The sequence below is a fragment of the Urocampus carinirostris genome, chromosome 6 (genome assembly GCF_059441175.1).
Source record: "Urocampus carinirostris isolate Australia breed hairy pipefish chromosome 6, RoL_Ucar_1.0, whole genome shotgun sequence".
Classification (NCBI taxonomy): domain Eukaryota; kingdom Metazoa; phylum Chordata; class Actinopteri; order Syngnathiformes; family Syngnathidae; genus Urocampus; species Urocampus carinirostris.
In genome coordinates this window covers 23,203,772-23,214,143 of record NC_142354.1, presented here as the reverse complement: position 1 = coordinate 23,214,143, position 10,372 = coordinate 23,203,772, and the positions used below count along the sequence as shown (strand labels likewise).

The 10,372-nt window shown below is 38.6% G+C and overlaps 1 protein-coding gene across 1 annotated transcript in view; it reads left to right on the top strand.

Moving 5' to 3' along the window:
- The first annotated feature begins 4,202 nt into the window (after positions 1-4,202).
- The window catches only part of LOC148364288 (prostacyclin synthase-like), a 28,903-nt gene continuing 22,733 nt past the window's right edge, over positions 4,203-10,372 (top strand). Inside the window, exons 1-2 of the mRNA XM_088338348.1 lie at positions 4,203-4,331; positions 4,411-4,534. Coding sequence (XP_088194474.1) covers positions 4,264-4,331; positions 4,411-4,534 — 192 coding nt within the window. The 5' untranslated portion in view covers positions 4,203-4,263. The remainder of the gene's footprint in view (positions 4,332-4,410; positions 4,535-10,372) is intronic.

Here is a 10,372-nt window from a genome sequence, read left to right as displayed (position 1 = left end):
TGAAAAAATACTCCAATGTCCACTTTTCCTTGGAAGCGGTGGCCCTCACAGTCAACTTTCCTTTATTTACAGTCGCTTGGTCGGAAAGCTAGGGGCAAGGTGACCAAAGGGCTTCTGCCATTATCTAGGGAAATTGTGATTTTCTTTTTGTACAAATTCATTTTCTACTGTGTCAACATTACTGGTAGGCCACTAAACTTTATGGCATAGGCCGAAGGCCAGTAAAAATTTGATCACGGGCCGTAACTGGCCTCCAGGCCCCACTTTGAATGTGCCTGCAGTAGGTGATGCCATTTTCATCTATTGCCTTTTTTGGTCAAGGCAGAAGTTTGGTAAGCATTCACAAGCAGTGTTGATAATAATGATATAAATAACGCCGACATGTTTCAGTAATTCCATCCATCCATCCATTATCTTCCCCGCTTATCCTCAGTAGGGACACTGGGTGTTTCAGTAATTGGGTGAGCTAATTATTATTAACATTACTGACTGTTCAAAAACATTCTATGAGCCGGCTTCCCACTCATCAATGGCAGGTTCCATCCGAAACGCCTATTTTCTTTGGTGATTGGTCAGTATGCATTTTTGAGGGATTTTGTGTTGTTGACTTTAAATTTGTTGGGTATAAAAATGGTCAAAGTTGTTTTGTATTTTATCTTTCTTGTAGATTTATAAATATCTTAATTTTATTTCCTGTGTTTTTTGGTGTAAATGTGTTTATATGAAAATTTTAAGTTTATTATTATTTTCTTTTAATCGGTTATGAGGTAATCCCCCTTCCTGGCTGACCAGGCTGCAATGGATGTTGCAATAACAAATAATATACAGATATTGTCAACATAAAATATTGGTCATTCATAAGCTATGGAATAGAAGTGGGTTTTAAGCCTAGATTAAAACAGTTCCACGGAGGTTGCAGATCGAATCTCAGAGCATTCCACAACACCTGGGCCGAAATGGTGAACGCTCTCGAAACCGCCGATCTCTTGGGATCACTAGTAGACAAGCAACATAGGGGGGAATTAAATCTGAAAGATATGAAGAAGCAAGTCTATGCATGATTTTGTATAATACCAACAGAACCTTAAGATCACATCTTAAGGTAACAGGGAGCCGATGCAGGTTAGCTATAATCGGGGTAATGTGATCAAGCCCTCTTGTTTTAGTTAAAAGCCTCGCTGCGGCATTTTGTGACAGCTGCAAGCTCCTGATTTTGGACTTCGGGAGACCGGAGGGTAGTGCGTTACAGTAATCGAGACAGGAGATAACAAACGCATGAATTATAATCTTCTGGGTCAAGGTTGGGTTGAATAGAATGTATCATAGTTTAATACAGGGGTCTCCAACCTTTTTCAAGCTGAGAGCTACTTTTCTTTACTAATTAGCACAAAAGGCACCCAGTTTGACATCCATTTCTAAAATAATAACTTAGCTAGATGGCTTGCTAGATAACTAAAAAGACAGCTTTATAGTTAACTAGGTATACAGGTAAAGAACTAAAAGGGAGCTAGATAGCGACCGATAAGTATAAAAAAAGCCATCTAAATAGCCAGATAGAAAGCTTAAAACGAAGCTAGATAGAAAAGAGCCCAACATTTAGCTTAATAACTAGCAAAAAGGTCAAATGTTAGCTAGGTAGCATGCAAAAAATGTAAAATGCTAGCTAAATAGCTAAAAAGCTGGGAAGATGCAAAATAGAAAGCTAAAAAATGCACAAGTTTCTAATTGTCTTTATAAAACCCATAAATTGGAATTACGTGTGTTTTATTTCCTGAAAAATATATTAGAAGATAAATACATTTGTTTAGTACATACATAAATTCTCATTAATTACTTGCTAAAAAATGATGATCAATAATTGAGTCAGGTTTTTTTTGCCCATCCATCCCTTGAACTGGAATTTTTTGTCTTTGAATTCCTAAAAACGTCCCTGAACAGTGTTGAATAATCCTATTAATCACATTAAGTGAAACAAAATTAACCAACCAGACACTCTGAACCTAAAACATCCTCTGATTTGAACATATTAAATAGAAAACCTTGAGAACATATCAACGTGAGCATTCAAGCACCACAGAGAAGAGAAAATTACCTTCTTTAGCCATGAGAATGACGATTGTGACTCCGTCCAATTCAATGGATCAAGAATACAGTAGTTTTTTGTTTTGTTTTTGTTGTTTTCTATGCTTTACCGAACATTCGCATGTACGTTACCATACATACATCTTACCACAGTGTTGCGTAAACAGTAACTGTACAAGAAACCAAAATACCAATAAAGTCAAGTCATGTTTATTTGAATAGCCCTTAAACACAATGAGTCTTAAAGGCTGCACAGACCACGGACTAGTGCAAACTACAGACTATTATTACACCATCACCTGATCTAGTGGCAAGGAAAAACTCAAAAACCTCAGCATAAGTAAAATGAAAAAACCTTGAGAAAGAGCCACACATGAAGTCATCCCCTTTCAATTAAGTCCTGTTTATTTGTATAACCCTTTAATCACAAAGTCTCAAAGGGTTGCACAGACCACAGATTATTGCAAACTACAACATTTACTCCACCATCCCCTGATCTAAAACATACATGAGAGCAAGGAAAAACTCAAAAACCTCAGCATGAAGAAACCTTGAGAAGGAGTCGCACATGAAGTCATCCCCCTTCAAATAAAGTCAAGTTTAGTCATGTTTATTTGTCTAGCCCTTAATCACAAGGAGTCTCAAAGGGCTGCACAGATTATTGCAAACTACAGACTATTATGACACCATCCCCTGATCTATAACCTACACGAGGGCAAGGAAAAACTCAAAAACCTCAACATGAGGAAAATGTAGAAACCTTGAGAGGGGACTGCACATGAAGTCCTCCTCCTTCCAGGCTTCAATGGATTTTGCATTGATAAACAATAAAAAATAAAATTAAAGAAAAATATAAAAAATGTTAAATAAAACATGCCAGGGGGAAACAGAAGGTCACATACAATTGTCAAAAAAGTTTACAACTATTATTTGTTTTAATGGGAAAGCTTTATGGATACCACGTCATGTTTCACTTCACATTGGAAGGCAATGAAGGATTTTTTTACTACTGAATTTACGTTTGTGAATATCAAATTACGTTATGATGATAAGATTGACAATAAAGGTTTCCTTTTTCTTTAACTTCCATTTCTCTGAGTCATATGAACCGAGTAAAATACATACATGTCAACCAGTACGTTTTTGCCTTACAAAGTACGTTTATTATGCACTTTAAGGCGTGTACGACGTACGAGAAAATCTGTACGGAACAACGCAAATTTGTCAATTATGGGTACCATCCGGTATACACCGACTATCACAAAACGGCAAATCAATCAAGTTAAACGAGTTCGCCGTGGTAGCCTCTCTCTCTGTATCGTTTTTTTTGGTTGCAAACGAAGCGAGCGGTTTGATGTAGTGAAAGGAAGTCCGTCTCTTTTTAGAGAAGCGGCTTTTTCGGCTCAACTCAAAGAGAGCCGGCTCTCAAACGGCTGACTTGCTTTGATGCATTATATTACGAATTATTATGTTGTATAAAGAAGTTAAGAAAAAAAGGAAGTATAAAGGGAGAAAATGAAAAAAGACAGGTTTGTGGTTATCCCTTTAATTGGTATATTACCACCAATAATTTAATGCTGAAAACAAATTCATAATTTGAATAAGAAAATGTATTATTCTACTTAATTATATTTGCTTTTTTTTTCCTTCTACGGTGAACGTCCAAGCTATTTCATTTCTAAACTTTTTTTTATAATAATCCTCATTCATGTCGAGCAACTGTGAAAATGTGAATTAACAATATATACGATATAACAATACTCATGTACAAAATAACATGTTAAACTACATGAATAAACAAATTTTAAAAAAAAATTATGGTGTAAGATTATTTTGTAAGGGAAAATACGACTTGTAAAGGCATGGAGCCGTGGAGTTTGACAGGTCTGCTACTACTCAATTTACATCTGTGATTATCGAATTTCACTATGATGATGATGATAAGATTGACAACAAAAGGTTTCCTTTCTTTAACTTCCATTTCTCTGAGTCATATAAACCGAGTCAAATATACAAGAATACAATCTCGTATAGAGGGCGACGGTCGACTCTTCGTCACGATGGTGACGCCAAAACAAGCGGGTGCGGGCACGCGTAAGCGCGCGACCGGCTACCGGAAGTGCATATAAAGCAAGTGACGGCCGCGGCGGCGCGCTCACAACTCGAGCGACTTCACACGAGATGATCTGGACTGTCTTTCTACTGGTACAAGCGCTGCTCCTCTACTTCTTCGTCACGCAGAGATCCAGGTTCAACTTGGCGCACATAGTTCTCTCTGTTAAAATCATGTCGCGGCGCTTTAGTTATTCTTTAAATGATTGACTCCAGGTCCGAGAGTGACCCACCCCTTGACAAAGGCGCCATCCCTTGGTTGGGTCATGCCATTGAATTCGGGAGAGATGCGGCCAAGTTCTTGAATCGGATGAAGCGGAAACACGGAGACATCTTTACAGTGAGTAAACAGCTCAGTTTGGGGGCAGGACTGGCCCAAGCCTTCCTGGGGCCCTAAGCAAAATGAGATTTGGGGCCCCCTATTATTTGATCATTTCATACCTGTCAAGGTCCACGGCTCCATGCCATTACAAAATGTGGTATTTTCCCTTACAAAATAATCTTACACCATAATTTTTTTCAAACGTGTTTATTTATGTAGTTTAACATGTTATATTGTACATGTGTTTTGTTATATCATATATATTTGTTGTGAGACACCGAGTTGCTCGACATGAATGAGGTTTATTATAAAAAAAGTTCAAAAATGAAGTAGCTTGGACGTTCACTGTAGAAGGAAAAAATACATGCAAATATAATGAAGTAGAATAATACATTTTCTTATTCAAATTATGAATTCATTTTCTGCATTAAATTATTGTTGGTAATATACTGATTAAAGGGATAACCACAAACCTGTCTTTTTTCGTTTTCTCCTTTTATACTTCCTTTTTTTCTCAACTTCTTTATACAACATAATAATTCGTAATATAATGCATCAAAGCAAGTCAGCCGTTTAAGAGCCGGCTCTCTTTAATGAGTTGAGCCGAAAAAGCCGCTTCTCTAAAAAGAGACGGACTTCCTTTCATACATCAAACCGCTCACTTGGTTTGCAACGGAAAAAATTATACCGAGATAGAGACTTCCGCGGCGAACTCGTTTGACTTGATTGATTTGCCGTTTCGTCATAGTCGGTGTATACCGGATGGTACCCATAATTGACAAATTTGTGTTTTTCCGTACAGATTTTCTCTTATGTCTTAAAATGCAGAATAAACGTACCCTGTACGGCGAAACCGTACAGGTTGACAGGTATGAAAATGAGATTTGGGGCCCCCTATTGATCATTTGCATACCATTCCATGTTCTACTCCTGTGGTGGGTAACTATTTGGAGTCAGGGGCCACATGTGACAAGTAATACTTCTTTTGAAATAGATTAGTTTCATCCAATTGGTTTTGAAATGACCTAATTAGAACAAAATAGTATATTAGGTCCCTGTTTTAAGCACTTCATTTGTTATTTAGTTTTGAAGTATTACTGTAGGTTCTTTAGTTTTTATTTGTAATTCTGAAGTCTCACTTTTATTGAAGTACTGTAGTGTTACAGTTGTTTTCTTTTTGCTCTATTTTTGTAGTATTTCTGAAGTAATTTTTATGTTGTATTTACATGGTTGTATTTTTTTAGTATTTCTGTTGTCCTTTCCTTGTATTTGAAAGTACATTTTTTGGTGTATATCTGTAGTATTTACGTTGTATTTTTTGTATTATTACAGTGGTTTTATGATTATAGTATTTTTGTAGTATTACTGTAGTATACTTTTTCTTCGTATTTTTGTACTGTCTGTTGTATTTTGTAGTATTTCCATATAAGAATGTTTGTTGTATATCTATAGTATTTCTGTTGTATTTTTGTAGTACAGTTTTATTTTTGTGTTATTTCCATAGGAGCATTTTTGTAGTAATGCTATAGATTGCAGTATTTCTGTTGTAAACCTTTTATTTTAGTATTTTTTTTCAGTAATATTTCTTGACTATTTTTTTTAGTTTATAGTGGTCAAGAACCAGGACAGGAAACAGGAATGACAACCCAATCACGTAACGTTACTCACAATTTATTGGGAAGAGGAGGAATGCACGCACACTCGATCCGGGGATTGATGGTCGCGCAAGTAGGTCGAAATCAGAACTAAGGAGTGGACAAAATCAAACAGATCGGGCCGAAAATAAAACAGGATCAAAACACAGGCAAATTCACAGGACTTGGCATATCACAGTCAAGCAGGAGTTTCGCAGACGCTCTGACACCAGGCAACTCGCAAGACCGCGTTTAAGTAGTCCGGCAGCAATCTGTCAAAGCGTTTTAGCTGGTGTCAGTGAGCGGGGCCAATTGGGCGCTGTGGCAACCGTGACAGAACCTGGTGCCACACGGCGGGGACCAATTGGGCGCCATGGCAACCATGACAATAGTATTATGTATTGGTATTTTTTTAGTATTTCAGTAGAAGTATAGGATCTATTTCCAAAGCAGTATTTTTGTAAAATGTTTGCAGTCTTTCACTAATAGTATTTTTGTCATATTTCTTTAGTATTTTTGTAATATTAATGTAGTTGTCTTTTGTATTATTTTTGGAGTAAATTATTATGTGTTAGTATTTTGTAATATAGTATTACTGTAGTAGTATTTTTGTAGTAATTCTATAGATTTTTTTTATTTTCGGAATGAAAGCAGAATAATATATGAGGTCCCTGTTTTTAAGCACTATTTGTGATATTTAGTTTTGTAGTTATTGTGTAGTATTTTTGGTTTATTTCTGTAGAAGTATTTTTGAGTGGACACACAAAGTGACAATGGGGACAAGTTTAATCACTCTTGGGGCCCCTTAATGGTAAAAATGATATAATTTTAGGGTGCTTGAGCACCCCCAAAACAGGTTGGTTGTGTCCACGTTGACGCAAATGAGAACATTTCAGGATGTAAAGCTGGAATCTCGTTTTAATCAAGAACGGGCGCCGCATCGCTGTACATTCCCAAGACACACCACTGGAAGTTGTGCCTCTACGACTCATGTGGTTAAAGATCCGTTATCCGTTTATAGCAAAATTAGTTTTTTATCTTCTGCTTAATAACACATTCTCTCTATTGACAAACAATAGAGACAATACAAAAAATGCCTATTAATACAATTAGTGTGTACTGTTTTGTTATGAAACCGTAGTGCGTGATTAAATATGTATACAAAATATAGAGATGGTAATATCAACGGCATATATTTGGTCTTTGCATTGGTGGGAATTAGTGCAATTTTTTTTTAAAAGTGATCACATAATATTGGTGCGGATAAAACAATGATTTCTTGATACTGTTGGGGATACCTCCCCTCTGTCCATGCCAAAACTACCCCCTTGGTTAATATAACAATACATGAAAATTAACAAAATAAAACAGACACACAATATCTCCGCTTTAGCATCGATTTTTATATTTTTAAAGAGACGGTGTGGTAAAAACAAATGATACTGATTAAAAAAAATCTGAAATAATACATGAACTGTAAAACAAACGTGCATTTTTCTCAAATATCTCTTGTCAAGAAATGTGCATTGATTCAAACAAATATGAGCCTCACCTAGGGGGAGCTGACATCATTGCCCACCATCTTGCTGATACTGTCAGGAGGACCAGAACAGAGCAGGGGACCCCAGAGCGTTCGTTACAAGTCTTTTATTTGGGGAAGAGTACAGGGTTAGCGGGAGACGCGATGACCGTCGAACGTCAGCAGCAACGCCGTGAAGACAACTTCGGAACACGTAGCCAATCGTAGCGTGGGACGGAAGCAGGTCGCGTTTACCGGGACTGGAGAGAAGATCGTAGCGTGGGACGGAAGCAGGTCGCGTTTACCGGGACTGGAGAGAAGATCGTTGCGTGGAACGGAAGCAGGCAGAATCAGGTAAACAAGTCAAAAAGACACAGGAAAATCAGGCGAGTCAAACGGGGTAAAAAAGTATCATCCCACGAAGAGGTCTCCGCGTAGCATGCTTAAAAAGGGAACATAAACCAATCAGGAAGCGCATTCCAGCGCGCCAGATGATTACCCCAGGTGGCTCCACTTGGGTAATCATGACAGAACCCCCCCTCAAGGGACGGCTTCAGAAGTCCCCCAGGAAAAAAAAAAAATAAACCCAAGACACGTCACAGGGAAACACAGGTAAATCAGTAGAGTCAACTCAGTACAGGCAGAATCAGAACCGGCAAGACAGGAGAGTCGACTCAGAACCGGCAAAACAGGACAGGCAGAATCAGAACCAGCAAGACAGGAGAGTCGACTCAGAACCGGCAAACAGGACAGGAGAATCAGGAGAGTCGGAATCAGGACTGGCAGGCAGCAGAGTCGGAGTCGGACTGGAAGGCCGCGGAGTACGAGTCGAACAGGCAGGCCGCGGAGAGTCGAACAGGCAGGCATGGGAGTCATTGCGCAGTCACAAGGCCGAAGGTGCCTTAGCCAATTTCGCCACGTCGGAAATGACTTGCCGAACTGCACATTCTAAAGGGGAATTGGGCTGCTGGTTCTAGCTTTCATAGTCGTCAGGGGGCAGATGTACGAACGCGGGGTCCATTCTGGTCGGAGGATTCTGTCAGGAGGACCAGAACAGAGCAGGGGACCCCAGAGCGTTCGTTACAAGTCTTTTATTTGGGGAAGCGTACAGGGTTAGCGGGAGACGCGATGACCGTCGAACGTCAGCAGCAACGCCGTGAAGACAACTTCGGAACACGTAGCCAATCGTAGCGTGGGACGGAAGCAGGTCGCGTTTACCGGGACTGGAGAGAAGAACGTAGCGTGGAACAGAAGCAGGTCGGATCGGAGGCAGGCAGAATCAGGTAAACAAGTCAAAAAGACACAGGAAAATCAGGCGAGTCAAACGGGGTAAAAAAGTATCCTCCCACGAAGAGGTCTCCGCGTAGCATGCTTAAAAAGGGAACATAAACCAATCAGGAAGCGCATTCCAGCGCGCCAGATGATTACCCCAGGTGGCTCCACTTGGGTAATCATGACAGATACAGGTCCTAAAAACCTTGGTTTGGAATGTCATATGCAGTGCTCATTTTGATATCTCACCCTAAATAAGTGACAAGTATGAAAAAATGATTCGTTAAATACGCAAAATTATCTGCCAGTAAAGCATGGCTTTTTCCCCTTAATCAATGTCGCTTGTGTTTGAAAAATAGATTGGAAGAGGAGTTTAAAGACAATAATTGCATATAAATTACAGATTGCAATATAAATCGGAGACAAAGGAAAAAGGGAAAAATATGTTCTTGAATTGAGAAAATTATCTTACCGTATAAATCAATGATTTTAATAATTGTTTATTATTTAAAAGTGAAAGATAATCAAATCTTAGTGAATCAAGAATTTTTTTTACCAAACTTAAAATGAATGAAACGCTATTTTGAACATGATAAAAACAAAAATCTAACAAGTCGAAAAACAAAAACAACGTTAACATGTCCGAAAAGAAAGAGGAACTCAAAATCGACCAACATGATCAGCTATCTGCTAAAACAAAAAATGTTATCTGCTTTCCCACACTCATTTTAGTTATAAAGCTTTACCTGAAAATGTTATTACATGTTTATCTCACTGGTGGCACAGTGGTTAGCACGTCTTCGACTTAGTTCTGAGGTCATGGGATCAAATCCAGCTACCGCCTTCTTGTGTGGAGTTTGCATGTTCTCCGTATGCTTGCGTGGGTTTCCTCCGGGCATTCCAGTTTCTTCCCACATTCCCGAAAAGTGAATTTCAGGTTAATTGGCCGGTCCAAATTGTCCCTAGGTGTGAGTGAGTGAGTTGTCTGTCTCTATGTGCCCTGTGACTGGCTGGCGACCAGTTCGGGGTGTGTCACTGCCCACTGCCCAAAGATGGCTGGGATGCACTCCAGCACCCCCGTAACCCTACTGAGGATAAGCGGTGCAGCTAATGGATGGATGTTCTTGGATTGAAAAAAATATCTTGCTGTACAAAGCAATGAGTTCATTTTAATAATTGTTTATTATCTAAAAGTGAAAAATAATTTTAGTGAATCAAGGAAAAACATTACCATACTTAAAATGAACGAGTGAATGAAAGAAACGTTATTTTGAACATGATAAAAACAAATCGCAAAACAAAAACAACGTTAACATTTCCGAAAAGAAATCGGAACTCAAAATTGACCAAAATAATCAGCTATCTGCTAAAACAGAAAAATACATACAGAAAAATCTGCTAGAGCAGAAAAATAGATACATAAAAATGGAG